The 16,405-nt window shown below is 38.5% G+C and overlaps 1 protein-coding gene across 5 annotated transcripts in view; it reads right to left on the bottom strand.

Annotated features, from left to right (window-relative positions):
• The window catches only part of LOC121960626 (A-type potassium channel modulatory protein DPP6), a 269,989-nt gene that overhangs the window by 23,841 nt on the left and 229,743 nt on the right, over window positions 1-16,405 (bottom strand). For all 5 annotated transcript variants that reach the window (XM_088072016.1, XM_088072017.1, XM_088072018.1 and 2 more), the window contains 17 exons: window positions 15,189-15,343; window positions 14,705-14,802; window positions 14,002-14,125; window positions 13,862-13,900; window positions 13,222-13,329; window positions 12,795-12,886; window positions 10,891-10,938; window positions 10,657-10,775; window positions 9,109-9,180; window positions 7,091-7,198; window positions 6,496-6,565; window positions 5,052-5,246; window positions 4,352-4,406; window positions 3,668-3,767; window positions 2,830-2,888; window positions 2,653-2,725; window positions 2,478-2,551 (listed from right to left, as the gene is read on the bottom strand). In XM_088072016.1, coding sequence (XP_087928142.1) covers window positions 2,478-2,551; window positions 2,653-2,725; window positions 2,830-2,888; window positions 3,668-3,767; window positions 4,352-4,406; window positions 5,052-5,246; window positions 6,496-6,565; window positions 7,091-7,198; window positions 9,109-9,180; window positions 10,657-10,775; window positions 10,891-10,938; window positions 12,795-12,886; window positions 13,222-13,329; window positions 13,862-13,900; window positions 14,002-14,125; window positions 14,705-14,802; window positions 15,189-15,343 — 1,589 coding nt within the window. The remainder of the gene's footprint in view (window positions 1-2,477; window positions 2,552-2,652; window positions 2,726-2,829; window positions 2,889-3,667; window positions 3,768-4,351; window positions 4,407-5,051; window positions 5,247-6,495; window positions 6,566-7,090; window positions 7,199-9,108; window positions 9,181-10,656; window positions 10,776-10,890; window positions 10,939-12,794; window positions 12,887-13,221; window positions 13,330-13,861; window positions 13,901-14,001; window positions 14,126-14,704; window positions 14,803-15,188; window positions 15,344-16,405) is intronic.

Raw genomic sequence — 16,405 nt, 5'->3', positions numbered from 1 at the left:
TTATAAACCGCTTAAAATAGCGTGCCGAGACACGCCATAGCAAAGAGTTTTGCAAAAACAGCTCAAAACACCAATAAATAGCATGTCCAAAATTCCACCCAAAAAGAAGCAAGGCTATACTATGGCGAAAATGTCAAAAAATGCCATTTTCAAAAAACTGCTGAAAACCATTATAAACCGCTTAAAATAGCGTGCCGAGACACGCCATAGCAAAGAGTTTTGCAAAAACAGCTCAAAACACCAATAAATAGCATGTCCAAAAATCCACCCAAAAGGAAGCAAGGCTATACTATGGCAAAAATGTAAAAAAAAATGCCATTTTCAAAAAACTGCTGAAAACCATTATAAACCGCTTAAAATAGCGTGCCCGGACACGCCATAGCAAAGGGTTTTGCAAAAACCGTTCAAAACACCATTAAATAGCATGTCCAATATTCCACCCAAAAAGAAGCAAGGCTATACTATGGTAAAAATGTCAAAAAATGCCATTTTCAAAAAACTGCTGAAAACCATCGTAAACTGCTTAAAATAGCGTGCCGAGACACGCCATAGCAAAGAGTTTTTCAAAAACCGCTCAAAACACCATTAAATAGCATGTCCAAAATTCCACCCAAAAAGAAAGCGAGGCTATACTATGGCAAAAATGTCAAAAAATGCCATTTTCAAAAACTGCTGAAAACCATTATAAACCGCTTAAAATAGCGTGCCAAGACATGCTATAGCAAAGGGTTTTGCAAAAACCGCTCAAAACACCATTAAATAGCATGTCCAAAAATCCACCCAAAAAGAAGCAAGGCTATACTATGGTAAAAATGTCAAAAAATGCCATTTTCAAAAAACTGCTGAAAACCATTATAAACCCCTTAAAATCGCGTGCCGAGACACGCCATAGCAAAGGGTTTTACAAAAAACGCTCAAAACACCATTAAATAGCATGTCCAAAAATCCACCCAAAAGGAAGCAAGGCTATACTATGGCAAAAATGTCAAAAAATGCCATTTTCAAAAAACTGCTGAAAACCATTATAAACCGCTTAAAATAGCGTGCCGGGACACGCCATAGCAAAGGGTATTGCAAGAACCGCTCAAAACACCATTGAATAGCATGTCCAAAAATCCACTCAAAAAGAAGCAAGGCTATAGTATGGCAAAAATGTCAAAAAATGACATTTTTTAAAAAACAGTTGAAAACCATTATAAACCATGTAAAATAGTGTGTCGAGCAAAGGATTTTGCAAAAACACCATTAAATAGCATGTCCAAAAATCCACCAAAAAAGGTATGGCTAGAGTATGGAAAAATATCAAAATGTGACTTGTCCAAAAAAACTGCTGAATGCCACATAAAGTAGTATGTCGAAACATGTCATACTATATGATGTTGACCATCATTACGTAGCATGTTGAAAAAAACGACCAAAACAACATTTTATAGTATGGCGAAAATAAAAATGTCAAAATATGATATGGCATAAACAACAGCTGAAAACTACATAATATAGCACGTGGAAAGGTGTCATAGTATAGAATATTGAAAAAACAGCCAAATACATCATAATACAGCACTTTAAAATATGACATGTCAAAAAATGGCTGAAAACAACATAGAATGGCCTGTTGTGTCACATCATGACATGTTGTTTTATCATGTTTTTGGCAATTTTTTGAACATTCTATGCTATGTCATTGTATAGTAGCTCATTAAAAATGTCACGAACAAATTTTAATGGCCATAGTATATGTCACAAAATTTCATAAAAATTGCCAAAAATAAAATAATGATGTAGTTTAAATTTGCATGAAAATGTCATAAGAAAGTATGTAATAAAAAATGGCATAAAAATGTCCTAGCTTAGCATAATGTGAAAAAGTGCTTACAAAAGGTCATAGTATATCATGTCACATTGTTTTTTATTATTATTCAAATGTCATTCTATAGCGTTTCTTTGCAAAGCAGGTCATAGTACAGTAGGCCATTTAGTTTTTATAAAAATGTCAGTTTAGTATGAAATGAAAAATGTCATTAAAAAGATTTCATTATTTTTCTTGGTTTAACAAATTAATTTAGCACTAAATTGGTATTATACTAAACCTTTGGTGTTTTTATTTAACAGGAACATTCTGAATGAGTTATCATTCTTATATGGGTTGACCTTAAGTCTATTAAAGATATGAGAAACCAGGTTTATGCATGTATGCACAGTAACCCGTCGATCAGTCCGAAATAAGCTCCAGCGAACATTCAGCTCCAGTGCATTGTATCCTAATTGGATTAGTCCTGGTGTTAATGCAGGATGCCCAAGAAGGTCTCATAATCTCATTATGTGGAATGAAACCATTGTGAGGGCTAATCCTCTGCCTGCTGTGGGATTCCACTGGGATCACAAAGCTTCCGGAGGTTGGAGAAAAACTGAACCAGGCAGAGGAATTGGATCAGCAGACGATGTAATTACAAGAAAGTGAAACTAAAACCACATACCTGTAAGGTATAGTTGGCCTTCTCATTGATGAGCTGGGCGATGAATTTTGCTGTATGTTGGAAATGGACCTTTTCTGGAAAAAAAACAACAATATATAGGCTGGAATGTCAGAAACCTTCATGTTTTATATAACAATTAAAAAATGATGCAAAGTTTTAAACTTCCCTGTCGTACCATCAGCTGTTGGATGAATAATGAGAAACTTCTTATCCATGAATTGGGATGCTCTGTGTGCTAAATTTGCCATCTGGGGAGTAATGATGACACACAGCAAAAGATTAAAAGAAATGAGATACTATAGTAATTATCAAAACTGGAATTTTAAACACACTAATTGCAATCAAATCTTACTGTGTATGCCCTTGGATCGGGTTTAGGCAGTCCAAGATATCTCTCTGAAAATGCAGAGGCTGCAGGGGAAAGAGGGTTTCAATTAATACTTTGACATCAATATTAAATCAAAACGTCACATTAATAACACAATTCATTTGTTATTTCTGTCTCTGGCCATTTGGAAGGAAATAAAGTTCGCTTTCCCAGGTTATTCTCCTCCGTATGCAAATGTGTTCACCCATCTACATATTCTGTAGTCTTGAAGCTGTTGCACCTTCATTTGCAATTCCAAACTTATACAGTGTCATGGCATGTCTCTCACCCCCCCTGGCAAAGCGAGAGAAATCAAATTGATGGGAAATCAGTCACACCGCAACGCCCAGCTCCTCCTTAATTTGCAGTTTCCTGACTCGGCGCAGCTACAAGAGCACCGTCTCTCCTTCGCCGTCACTCTCCTGACACCCACAATTCTACATTTCACACATTTCATTCTTTTGGTAGCTGAGGTGAGGCCAGTGTAGCTAACTTTGTCTGGTGCTGTTATGATCGGGTTCTCGGTGTATCTGCAGCATCACGCTGATGAGGTGAATATGCCGTTTTATTCCTCACACGCGGAGAACATGCAGTCACGGAAATAACTCCCAGCTGCAGGGGTAAAGGTGCGATATTTGCAATCTCTTTTTCCCTTTGAATACTTGCCTGAGCCTGAATGATTATGCAGAGATACTGTTTGTTTGCTACATGTAGCAGAGACCATATGTAATCTTGATATTAAATATATGCAGTATACAGAGACTATGGCTTTTTGCAGGCTAGAATACAGATGAAAAAATTCTTAGCCAAAAAAACAGCTTACCGTATAATTCAAAGTCGGTGATCGGTGATAGGACAGCGCCACACTTTACAGGGGATTCCTCACCGCTCACCAACAGGCTGGTGACGTAGCCTCCATACACCTGAGAAACAACAAAGTGCATGTAATCACCACTGGTGGAATGTAGCTAAGTGCATTTACTCAGCAACTGTACTTTTTAGAGATACATAGTTCTCACAGAAGAGCCACACTACAAATATATGATGATCTGAGTGTGGTACAATTAAAAACTGTTTATACAAACATATATGTATTCGAGCAGTATTCCTAATGAACTCTCTAGCTCCAAAAACTTAATATCTATATATGGCATTAGAAGTTTCATTGTGGATTAAAACTAAAATAAATTCATGTCTGGGAAACCCTGGATAACAATTTTACTGCACAGTAAGTACTTTTACTTTTTATATTTCATGTGCATTTTGCTGATACTTATACATTTACTATAGTTAAGGATCTGAATATTTCTGCCACTACTGGTTATCACGTGGCCTGGAGAGTAAAGAGGACTTTTTTTTGTACCTTTTGAACAGCCAGAATAAATGTAAATAATGGTAGAATGGGTTATTGTGGGTGCGCCTGGTACTTGAAGAATGTAAAAATCTATTCTTTGCGTTAACAAAGACATGCATAAGTCTTTCAGGTTCACACTGAGACTTTTCTTACCTTTCCAAAGGCTCCGACTCTTGTTTTGTCAACATAGGGCTCTTTCAAAAGAAAACTGCAAAAGATTAACATTAGTTCTAGTTAGCAAGCACAATTCTCACCATAACAACTGAGGCTAAAACATACAAGATGCTTTCAGCAGTGGTGTTTTCAGGGAACCTTTAATTATGCAATGACTACTACCATAACAACTACTCTTACTACTAGCAGTTACAGCTTATTGCTTCAACAACTAAATGCTGAAAATAAAAGACAGATATTTTTGAAAAAGAGCAAGTGATGTGAGAGGATGTTTGCTAGACTTATTGTGATGTGTTGAATAGAAATTCAAAAGTTTAAATGTCTTGTATTGAACATATTTCATTTGCAGATGGGGCCACTGAGAAGTTCCTTTTTGGTAACATAAATGGCTTCATGTAAAACAAATACTGTCTCATAAGGTATAAGAACCAGCTTAATCTAGCTATCCTCAAATACACTGTTACACATACAGTACATTGTGTCACTTCCACTGTTAAGAAATCAGATGGAAAACTCATTTTTATAGAAACGCTGTTGTGAGACAGAGCATGTCAGTGGTGTTGGAAAGCTTCTATAATGCATGTTTTGCTGAAATTCTGAACCCCGAGTAGATATTCATTGCATGTTTACTCTAATGTCTGTTAAATGTTTGATAAGACAGGATGAAAATATCTCATACTTCAGTGCATCCTTCTGATCCTGTTCTTCGTACACGCCCAGTTTCTTCTGGATCCGATGCAGCAGGTTGGTGCCCTGGAAGCCGCTGCCTCGGCCGTCACAGCGCACCACGATGGCACCGAAGCTGCTCACCAGCACCGTGGCCCAGTCCATGTGAAACTGCTCCGCCACCATCTGGCCACCAGGTGTCCCGTCGCTGCACAGACATATGCACAGACAAACTGATCAGAACAATGAAGACTGTTACATGCAATACTTGCTTTCCCATCTCATGTCAAAATACAAATGTAAAAAGTTGCATGTAAATTAGTTTGTGTCTGTTTGTAACCCCAACAAAATGATCTCCTCATTTGCGTAAAAAGTGCTTGTCAATCATATTTTTGTGTGTGTACTATTTACCGTGTATATCTGTGATCAACATTGTGCAGGGAAAGCGCTGCAACATCAGCAGAAGAGGGAGGCAATATGAGGATGAAAAAAAGCTCAACATGTTGTATGCACAGGTGGCTGTGGTTCAGAGGTAGTGCAGGTTGTCCTCTGGTCAGAAGGTTGGCAGTTCAATCCCCACCTTCTCCATTAAACAAAACAAAGCATCCTTGGGCAACATACTGTACCCCAAATTGCTCCCAATGCCATGCCATCAGAGCATGAGTGTATATTTATAGTTAGTGGGTAGCAAGTGTTACCATGCATGGTAGCCTCAGCCATCAGTGTGTGACTGGGTGTATGTGACATGTAGTGTCAAGGCACTTTCAGTGGTCAGAGGACCAGCAAGGCGCAAAAGTGCAGTACATTTACTATTTACATAACTGAATTAATCAATTTCCTAAAAAAAATGATTGGCTCAGCATAAACTCTTTCATAGTTTACATAACTTTATTTGCTTATACTTTCTCCCCACATTTTACTTGCACTATTTTATGTGTGACATTCAGGTTTTGCTTTTGCTTGTGAATTTTTGTTTCATATGTAAATACAGAGCATGGTTAGAGGATACCTGAGGCCTAACATTTTAGTTGATGAACGCCAACTGCTTTGCATATGATAAAAATAAAGCACTTGAACTTTCCCACTGTCTGATTTTTTGAGACCTGCAGGTGTTTAAACTGGGAAAAAATAGAGAGTGAAAATAAGACATGCAGAGCACAAAGGACCAGATTGTGAAAATATTAGCTTTGAGTTGCAGGCCTGAGGAAAGAAATGCTAATGCAAGAACAGAGTGGACGGGAGGGTAAGTTTTCCCATTCACAGAGTAATTAATATCCAGCTAGCAGAGCAACACATCTTCAGATTAATATGTCTGATTAAAACTCTGTTCAGAAAGTCTCCATCAATGAGGACAGCCATGTAAGGTCAGCACTGCTTATGGGCTCATACTTTTTTCTCTGTGTAAGTCTGTGCAGCAAATGTACTGTAAACAATGTGTGAAAATGAGTCACACATACACGAGCAGGAGCAGAGGGTAGTGTGCTGTGTCCTGGAAGCCGGCAGGTTTGAGGATCTGCATCGACAAGGCTGAAATACAGATGCAAACAACTGTTATACAAAACCAAATACAGTAAATGCTCAACAGATTTACTTACCCACTAATCTGTCACTGTTCAAGCTGCTGAAACATTTAAAGGCAGGGATGTTTTATTAACTATCTCACTGATTTACTTGGGAAGACTTTCTTCGCATAGCATTCAAGTGCTTGGGTTGGCTTGGTGTCCATGCTTGTGTGAGGCAGTGCAAAACTACCATTTTTATTTTATATACATTTGTCACCATTCAGTGATAAAGTACAGATTCTGTACCATATGCATGTAAAAAAGACGATACAGGAGAGGGTGATAAAGGTAAATTTTTCATAAACACAAACTGTGACATTAGGTCACAGGGCAAAGAATTTGGGGACCACTGCTGTTAAGATTTGCTTCTTACGTTAGTACGCAATGTCTTTGAATTGTGTTTATTTATCTGAAAGTTTTTTTAAGTTTGAGTTTCTCAACCATCATTTTATTTACAATCCATTAATGTGACTGTGGCTGTGACACATACTGTAATCGTCCATGTTGATCTCCTTGTACTCCACTTTAGGCATCTGCATGGAGTCCAGGGTCAGCCTCAGGTTCTCATTGATCTCCAGTTTGTGTACTTCTGCAATACCTGTAGGGAGCATATGAATAACCTAATAAAATACCAAATTATGCTGTTTTTACATGGCTCATGACAATAAATATTGTGCTTATATTTCCATTTATGGAGCTCCACATATGGAGCGATTTATTAAAATTCCTAAAAGAAAGCAGTTGCACACAATACCAGAGTCCCTCATCTTCCTCACTTTCAGCATGAACTCAATCAAAATACAAACCAAGTACAGTGAAAGCTGAAAAAAAAGATAAAAAAAAAAACAACAAAAAAAACCAGACATGACTGCTGCAGCTGAAATTGACCTGGATTCTCTCAAGGCAAACTTCATGCCTAAAGAGGTTGTCCTGAAGAGAACTGGCTGTATTTATTCCACAGCTACAGCTACTTTGTGCAACACTTAACACCATCACCCTTGGCTGCCATGGCTGCTGGAGTCAAAGGGGGTGTAGTGAACATCATATGTTGGAATTGGTTTGTGTAAACGGTCGAGAGGAAAAGGAAAGAAATCCACCACGGCTGCCAGACCTGCTCGTACTGACAGACTCAGATAAAACCTGACAGGCTGATGGAGGAAAACTTCAATGAAACCCTCTGAGAGGGAGCAAGAAAGGAGCTCTGCCTGGACTATACGTGCATATTTATATTGGTCACATTAGCAGCACAGCACAAGAAATGGCAATGCCGGCCGGTTGGTTGACTGAAATATCTCAACAATCACTGAATGGATTGCCATAAAATTTAGTGGCGGTGTTTATAGTCCCCAGCAGATGAATCTTACAAGACTAGCCTTAGTGATCCTCTGAGTTTTTCCCTACAACCAAGGCGTTAATATCTGTATTTATGAGTGAAATTTTCTGAACATCTATTGGATGGACTGCAATGTAATTTGGTGCAGACATTCATGGTCCCCAGCAGATTAATTCTATCATACTTTAAGTTTTTCTCTGACTTTTTCGCTTGGACTAAGTTGATATTTGTATTTTCATGTAAAATTTCTTGAAAACTTTTGGGTAAATTTGGTTTAGACATGCATGTCCCCCCTGTTCATGTTGAATTCTAATAACTTTTTTGATTAACTTAACCTCAAGCGACATGAACAGATCAAAATGTTAAATAAGTTTATGACTAAACTGCTCCAAAACTAATGACAACTTCATGAGCTGCAGCTGTACTTTTTGTTTATTGCTAATTGTATGATAACATGCTCGAAATGAAAATGCTGATATGCTTATGTTTAGCAGGTGAACGAGGTTAGCTCCATTGTACTGGAGGAAGGCAAACATCTATGTGGCCAACAACTCCAACACTTGGCAATTCACACCAAAACAATTAGACTAATAAGTATTACAGTATTACAATATGCATTACAGTTAAGAGGAAAAATGTGTATTCTGGATTTGGGAGTGAACTGTCCCTTTAATGTCAATTTAATTTTAAATATGTCAGTGTAGAAAAGTGGGAAAGTATGGTAGGAAAACATTATTGGTCTTGAAAAACACGTAACAGCTGAGTACATCAAATAATCTACACTAATAACATCACAACTTCTTTTAACATTGTCAGAGCAGGGACTTCATACTGGTCGAAGATGACACTGACCATAACACACACACACACACACACACTGTTGTAATCAAATTACAGTATGCTGATATTGACATTGGGCAGGTCATAATTTAATGAGGACATCCATTGTGAAGAGTAATGTGATTACTGCCATTATGCACGACTTGGCTCGCAGACAAACAGTGAGTCAGTGCACAGGTGGTCATTCTGCAAAGGAAACACTGTTGTCTCCTTCTGACAAGGTCGATGTCAGTGTAGCTATTATGCTACTGCGCGCAAGGTCTCTGGTTACTTCTTTAATATAACTCAGAGTCTTGTAAATGCAAATTTGTGATAGAGTTGTTGGAAATACTCACTCTCTCTGTCCTGCGTCTCACTTTCCGCGTCTCTCTGTGTCTTGTAAACAGCTACAAATGGGATGTCCCGTCCTAAAGAGAAAATCAGAAAGTTTTATTGTCATTTCAAAAACATCAGTGAAACATCAGGAAATGTTGAGGATAATTTCAGCTTCTTAGGTCAATGTTTTGGGGCACTAAAGTAATGACATACAGGTACAATGCTATATAGTTCCCTTCACCTCCCCTTCAGAAAAAAAGAACAAAATGGAGATACAAGATCTTTTGTCTGTTGAACAAAGAGGCAATTCTTTGCTTATCTGATTCATATAATGCACTGATTAAACTAGCTTTTCCATATCTAGGGCACAGACAGAGGTGAAGTCCCTAATATTAAACCCCTAAAACCCAGGATGGAAAAGGGACAGCAAATGAAGTGGTGGATGCACTTAGCAAATTGGGGCCACGGCACAGGAACATTTTGGTTGCGTATGGTAGAAAGTACACCAGCTCATTCCTCCCACTCTATTTCCTTGTGGTAATGATATCATAGACTCATGACATAAATTCGTCTCGGCAAGCTGTGAGGACAGAGGTGGACTACAGATGTATGAGGTGCAGGGCAATTGAGTGTCTGTGATTTCCGGGATCTGAAGGAAGAGTTTGATAGCATTAATGGTCATTACCTCTTTGATATGACTTCAATGATGATCATTTAGAGTGATTCAGAGGTGATCGAAACAAAAAGTGTTGTATCAGAGATTAAAAACTGAAGCTAAGAGGCTTTGAGTCAACCCGAAATCAGAAACATGAATCTTTTTAATCATTTGGGCTTGATTTTTGACTGTGAAAGTGCTCTGACATTTTCCTTGAAAAGCGCTTGCTTGTTCTTCTTTTATTGTCATGGCTAGCAGAGAATCTATGCATGCAGGTATTTCCATTTTAAGGTACTTTATATACTTTATACTAAACTAAATTTCGGTGGGGAATGCACTTTTTAATACATTAAATTTACCAGCTATCGTTAGGATCAATAAAGAGAAAATCATAAATCACAGTATTCTTGACCAAATATCTCAATACTAATGCGATGACTAGTGGTGCTTTCACAAAATACTTACATAATGCAATTTTTGATGAATAATCATCAGTACTGTGGATATAAAGTGGTTAAAAGCAAATAATAGAACTTCTACAACAGTGTGGTAAAATCCTAAAATGAAATTACTGTAATGCAGCCTTTAATATGTGCAAACAACTCTTATACTGCAACAGAACAGAGAAGCTATGATTGCAACACACATAGAGGAAGTGCGACTTAATTCTCTATTTAGAGAGCCATTACTCAGTTTTATCTATAGTGAATAGCGGTTTGCCATTATATTAATGCTCTGAATGTTGCATACATCTCCTTTAAGTAAACACAATTTACAACTTCACTGTTAAAACAGAGTCCGATGCGTCCACATAACATGAATAATTTGGACATAGACTTGAGTGGAGCTAGAGGGATGATACAGCTTAGCTCAAAGTGAGGAGGACATGAGTCAAAGCTACTATGTTAGCTACCTTGGCAGTTAAGCAGGAAATGACTCATGTTGTGGCTAAAGGAGCCGCTGATGTAGTCACAGCTGTTGGACAAGGCGCACGACAGACAGCGACGGTTGAACGAGCCAAAAGTGTCCGCACTATGGAAACAAAGAAGAAGATATTACATGTTTTGCAAACATTTTCTTTTAATCTAAATGAGCAAAATGTAATCTACTTCTAAAATAATAATAAAAAACAGAGACCAGCTGTTACCTGTACAAATGTCTTCGCTTTGGCCCATCCTCCGTGCTTAAGAAATATCTATATTAAGAGAAAAAAAGAATGCCATAGCAGCAGTTTGAATTTAGCCACCATATGTCATTTTTTGTGAGTTTAGCAGAGCTGTGTTCACCACTCAAGCACACATAAGAAGTGCACAAACTACTTACTAGAATAGATGTTTCATAAATGAATGATGGGGTGGGGGGGGGATCCTTTTAGAACAGAAGTAGGGCAAATCTTACCCCTCTGGGAGAGTTGTCTTTTTGGGTGAGTTTTTAAAGCCAGTTCAGCACTTGGAACAATGAGTAATGTGTTTCTATATATGTTTGTGTGAACGCAGGTGTGTACATGTGAGATCATGTTAGTCACATCACAGTTGCCTTGTGGCCTGGATTGTGGGTGTGAAATTATCTAGGAGTGACGGGGATGAGTCACAATCCTCATGGGAGCAACAGTGACGTGGGCGTTTTCACATCGAGCACATTTAGAACAGTTTATTGTGTGGAAACTGTACGAGCTGGAAGAAGAACACGAGGCTCACCACAACAGATCATAGCTGCTGCCTCAGAATATAGCAGCAGTGCTATAAACTACTCACAGACTATAATCAGTACACATCTTGGCAATAAAGAGGGTCATTTGTCTGCTGGACAGCAACAAACAATCTGCTTCACTGTGCTCTGTCCATGGTGCTGAAGCATTCAAAGGCAAATAGAGAGAGACCATGCATATGAATGCCTCTGTCTCTCTGTCTCTGTCCATGGTCCTGAAGCATTCAAAGGCAGGGAGACACGAGCTGTGTTTGAAACCGCTCACTCACTCACTCACTCACTCACTCACTCACTATTCTCTATGAAGCGTGTATTAAAATAATGAACTATATGGGGAATAACTGAGCGAGATTTTGGACACTACCTTGGAATTTTCTTCCTCGGAAATACACAAATGCATTACATTGTGGTGTAGGAGAGTAAAATGTGGGGTACATCCTATGCACACTCAGATTTATTGATGAAATTAACCGCTGAGAATTCAAACACAACCACAGAATGGCGAACACACTACATAGTGCACTATTTCCATTATAGGGAATGGTTTCGAACACATCTACAGAGAGACCCTGCATGAGCATGCCTCTGTCCAAGGTGCCGAAGCATTGGAAAACAGGGAGGCTTTATTATGGATCCCGTCTCTTTTCTTGGCAAGACACAGCCAACACATCATTATGAGTAATTAAATTTGTCACCAAATAAATAATTAAATTAAATTAAATTAAATTAAATAACAATAATAATAATTAAACTCTTCATGTATGTTTTGTTTGTAAATATCTGGAGGCTTGACCAGGGCTGGAGAGGCAGTCACAGCCAGTGAGAGGACAGACAGGGCCTGTGGGGCATGTTAGAGGCCATTCATGCTCTAGCCAATCACAGAACAGCAGAGATGAATCTGCAAATAAAGTCAGTTGGATCTATAATCCTGTGGCAGAGAGACACTGAGAAAACTTGCATAATACTGTGGAAGCTCTGTTTGTCCCTGTCCATGGTGCTGAAAAATTAAACCTACTTTCATTCTTTTATGCAAACCTAGACCAAGTTAGTTTTGCTGAAGAAACACCTGTGCACTTTCTATAGATGGGTTTTCCTTGTCATATATTCAGCTAATGTGGTCTTGTGTTTGGAATAACATGATTTACAATTAAAAAAAACAACTTTGAGACGCTTTGGAGTATTCTTAGAGGTGTCCAATAAATGAGCTAGTGCTGCATCTGCATGACTGTCTTTAACATGAATGAAACAATCTGTACCTTCTGAACATAAAACTACTACAGAATACTATTATACTGCTTTTAGTGTACACTGGGTCAATGTTGTTGGTTGTTTGCGGATGCTCACATCAATTGGCTGTCCTCATTATAGGCCAGGACTTGGGTGACATCCCAGTCTCCAGATGTGATGGACTGCAGTGTGTCTGTACTGGTGTTGGGCTTTGGAGAAAAAAAAAGAAAAGTAAACAAATGTGGGTAACTTTATAACATGATGCTATGAATACAATAAAAGTTGTGATTTTATTGCTTTAACATGGAGAGAGAAAAAAACTCAAGCTAGTGAGCAACAATAAGTTCATGTTAGTGCAAGGTTTAGCTATGAACTGTCTTTTGAAATATTCTGACACTTGCTCTTCTACAGCTTATAAAACACACTCTAACCACTTTAAAAAGCTGTTATAAGGATTACATATCAGGAAAAACAACACTAAATAATAAATGTAATAAATGTTCACCAACTCTTAACAATACTGTACACATAAATATGCTCTGACCTGGGAGATGGACATGGAGATGTGGAAAAATTTGCCCCTGCCTCCTTGAGGAATGGCGCGGGTGAAAAACAGCTTCAGGCCATCCTTAGAAAACAGAGGTTTCTCATTCTGAGGACACAGAGAAAAATCACACAAATCTTATAATATAAAAAGTCAGTATAAAACACAGTTGAATCTAATTGCTGTGCCATGCTGAGCTATAATCAGGTAAGACTTGAAACACAATCTAAACTCAGTTTCAGAATTTACGAGCTAAATACAGGTTTGTTAGCAAATTTCATAAAAAGAATATTGCCATATTTCCTAAAACTGTCACAATATCTTGACAGTAGTATATCTATGAGACACATAGCCTATGAAAAAAATCATGGTCCCCTTTTCCTCATAGTGCTTTAAGGTTATTTGGTGGAATTTTTATGCCCCGGACGCCTTGTTGGAAACAGTCAAGCCGAAACCAAGCACTGCACACCTGCTGGATCACATTCTCATTTTACAGCGAAACAGTACACTAAAATGTGTTTCTGGAAACATTTGAGGTGAGAAATAGGCAATGTAGTAACAGAATCTTGATTCATATTTGACCAGTGATGCCTTGTTTGACCGCAGTTCACTAGCGGATTTGATAAAGGTTTCTCCTCACCTGTCTGTGCAGCCATCCTTCACTTTCATCCTCATGTTTCTGTTTAAAAAAAAAGGGTTGACAGGTTTCTGTTAGTGTATGGAAAAAGCCCAGTGTCTCTGATACATATAGCATGCATAATATACACATATGGGACAGACCTTTGTGCAGACCCCGGTCGTGGCCTCACATAGTGTCAGTATAGAGATGTTCTGGGCTCTGTTCAGCCAGTTGATGGCCAGTTTGGTGGTGGTGGCCCATTTCACCATGGTCACATAGTACTCACTTACAAACACACACACACACAAAAAGAAAAATATGACTAACTTCTTTTACATTAAAAATACTTAGAATCGCATTGTGGCAGGGTAAATGAGCAGTCACTGAGACAAATATGTTGTAAAATAAGACAAAATGTGCAAAAATGTTTCCATTTACTGATTGCATATTATGAAAGATTTTTTTTAAAGAGGAATGAAACATAAATGATGTCTTGCAGAAAAATTGAGATATTAGAGCAGCATATAATGAGCCACAGTGCTGATGAATAAAATATTGGGCATGAATACAAACAGAGCAAATAGGGGCATTAAACTTAATGGAACTAAACACAGGACCACATTAAGTAAAAATGTATCACTGGAGGAATAAAATGTAAAGAATCTCTGCAGGATATACACAACAACAGGACAAACTGATACAAAGGAAATTAAAAGACAGCATCCAAAATGGAATACATGCAGAGAGATTACATGCGTGAGAGAATATATAAATATGAATTATGTACATTTCTGGAGCAAATGCAGAAGGTGTAAAATGTGCATCATTTGACTGATGGATTGGTTGACAGTTTGCATGCCTCACCCCATCCTGGGATCATCAGGTCTCCTCATCTCGATGGTGTGAAGAGGGCCATTAAGGTTCACAACATACAGAGTGATAACTGGGTTCTCTTCACCAGCCTGGGCGTGGAAAGAGGAAATGATTTATATGATATAACATCTAAAAAAGTGATACACCCTCAAAATATTTTTAAGTTTAATTCATAACAAAATATAGTGATTCACGCGAGGATTTTTAAAAAAATAATTTAAGTATACATAAGATGCCAAAGTAGGGGGAAAAAAACCCATAAAAATAGAGCTTGTTTATAAAAAAATGTCAGAGGGGGATCCCCCGCATGCCGCTACAGAGGTCCTAGCTAAGCCCCTAATGTCCTAAAATCCTAGTAATATCCTAAAATCCTATTAATGTCCAAAAATCTAAGAAATGTACTAAAATCCGAGAAATGTCCTAAAATCGAAAAGAAAATATCTATTCCAAAGTGTTGAAGATAACATTTTTCCACCTTTGGGTAGTGGTACTCCTTCCCCATAGGGTAGGGTGTGCCTGTAAACATGGGCAGCTCCATCCTGGGCACCAGGGTGTCATTGATGGTGGCGTACGCTAACCTGGCACCATCTGGAGACCACCAATGGGCAATATGGGACTGGAAAATTTCCTCTGAAAGAGTAAGAGCAGAACGACAATCAATCATAATGACAGGGAATAAAAAAAGTCATCCAGCAGAGACAAAAGTTAATTATATGGTTGCAGGCCAACAGAATCACGCTGTTGTTTCTTGTCAGGGTTAGAAATGAACAGGTGTTACAGGGAGAAATTTGTTTTGATAAGTATAAAATGATGTATCATTAATACTTCTCCTTGTAATGCATTGCTCACTGTTCACAGAAAACTTATTCATGCATGAATGTTGGCCATGGTACAGGATTTATGGATGTTAAGTTGAGCAGTTTTTGATTACAAAACAGTCAGCAATGCGCAGCTTCAGCACTAGTGTCGAAGTCCAAAACTATGGCGGCATATCACTGAGCAGAATTTCCCTCCTTGCGCGCGCGAAAATGACATCTGTGCGCAAAGGATCTAGCTCGCGCGCGAGCGAAAAGGAGATCTGCGCGCACGGACTCAAGCGCTCTCTCTCTCGCGCGCACACTAAAAAGATCCGCGCGCGCAAATATGATCCGAGCGCACAGAACCATATTTGGGTGCAGAATATCTCTGCTCGCGCCTGAGAGGAGAAAACCATGTCCTGAGCGCGCGCAGAATCTGATTAACTACCGTCAGAGCTCTCCTGCTCTCCAGTTTAACCTGCTCGCTCGCGAGGGGTTTTTCTTTTTGACACTCAGTGGGCGTATTTTGACAGTGAGAGGGCGGGCCCAGTCGCAGCAGTAGCCCTTATTGCCCAGGTCACCGGCTGGGGAAATGCAACAAAGACATTAACGCAGCAGTAATATTTATCCAAAAACATCAGATAGGGAATATTTTACTCCACTATCAATACTTTGACTATTGTTATATGATATGTTATTGTTACCATTATTGCTGTGCATCTCTCCCCCTCTCTCTTTTCTTTATGCCATAACTGTAATTTAATTATTATTTACAACATCTATTGCACATCTGTTCCTCCTGAAAAAGGGATCCCTTCTCAGCCGCTCTTCCTGAGCTTTCTACCATTTTTTCCCTGTTATAGGGACTTTATGGGGAGTTTTCCCTAGTCGATGT

This window comes from Plectropomus leopardus, chromosome 21 (genome assembly GCF_026936395.1).
Source record: "Plectropomus leopardus strain MGB_pleo_1.0 chromosome 21, ASM2693639v1, whole genome shotgun sequence".
In the NCBI taxonomy this organism is placed as follows: domain Eukaryota; kingdom Metazoa; phylum Chordata; class Actinopteri; order Perciformes; family Serranidae; genus Plectropomus; species Plectropomus leopardus.
The sequence above is the reverse complement of the archived record's forward strand: the minus strand, read 5'-3'. Positions and strand labels throughout refer to the sequence as shown.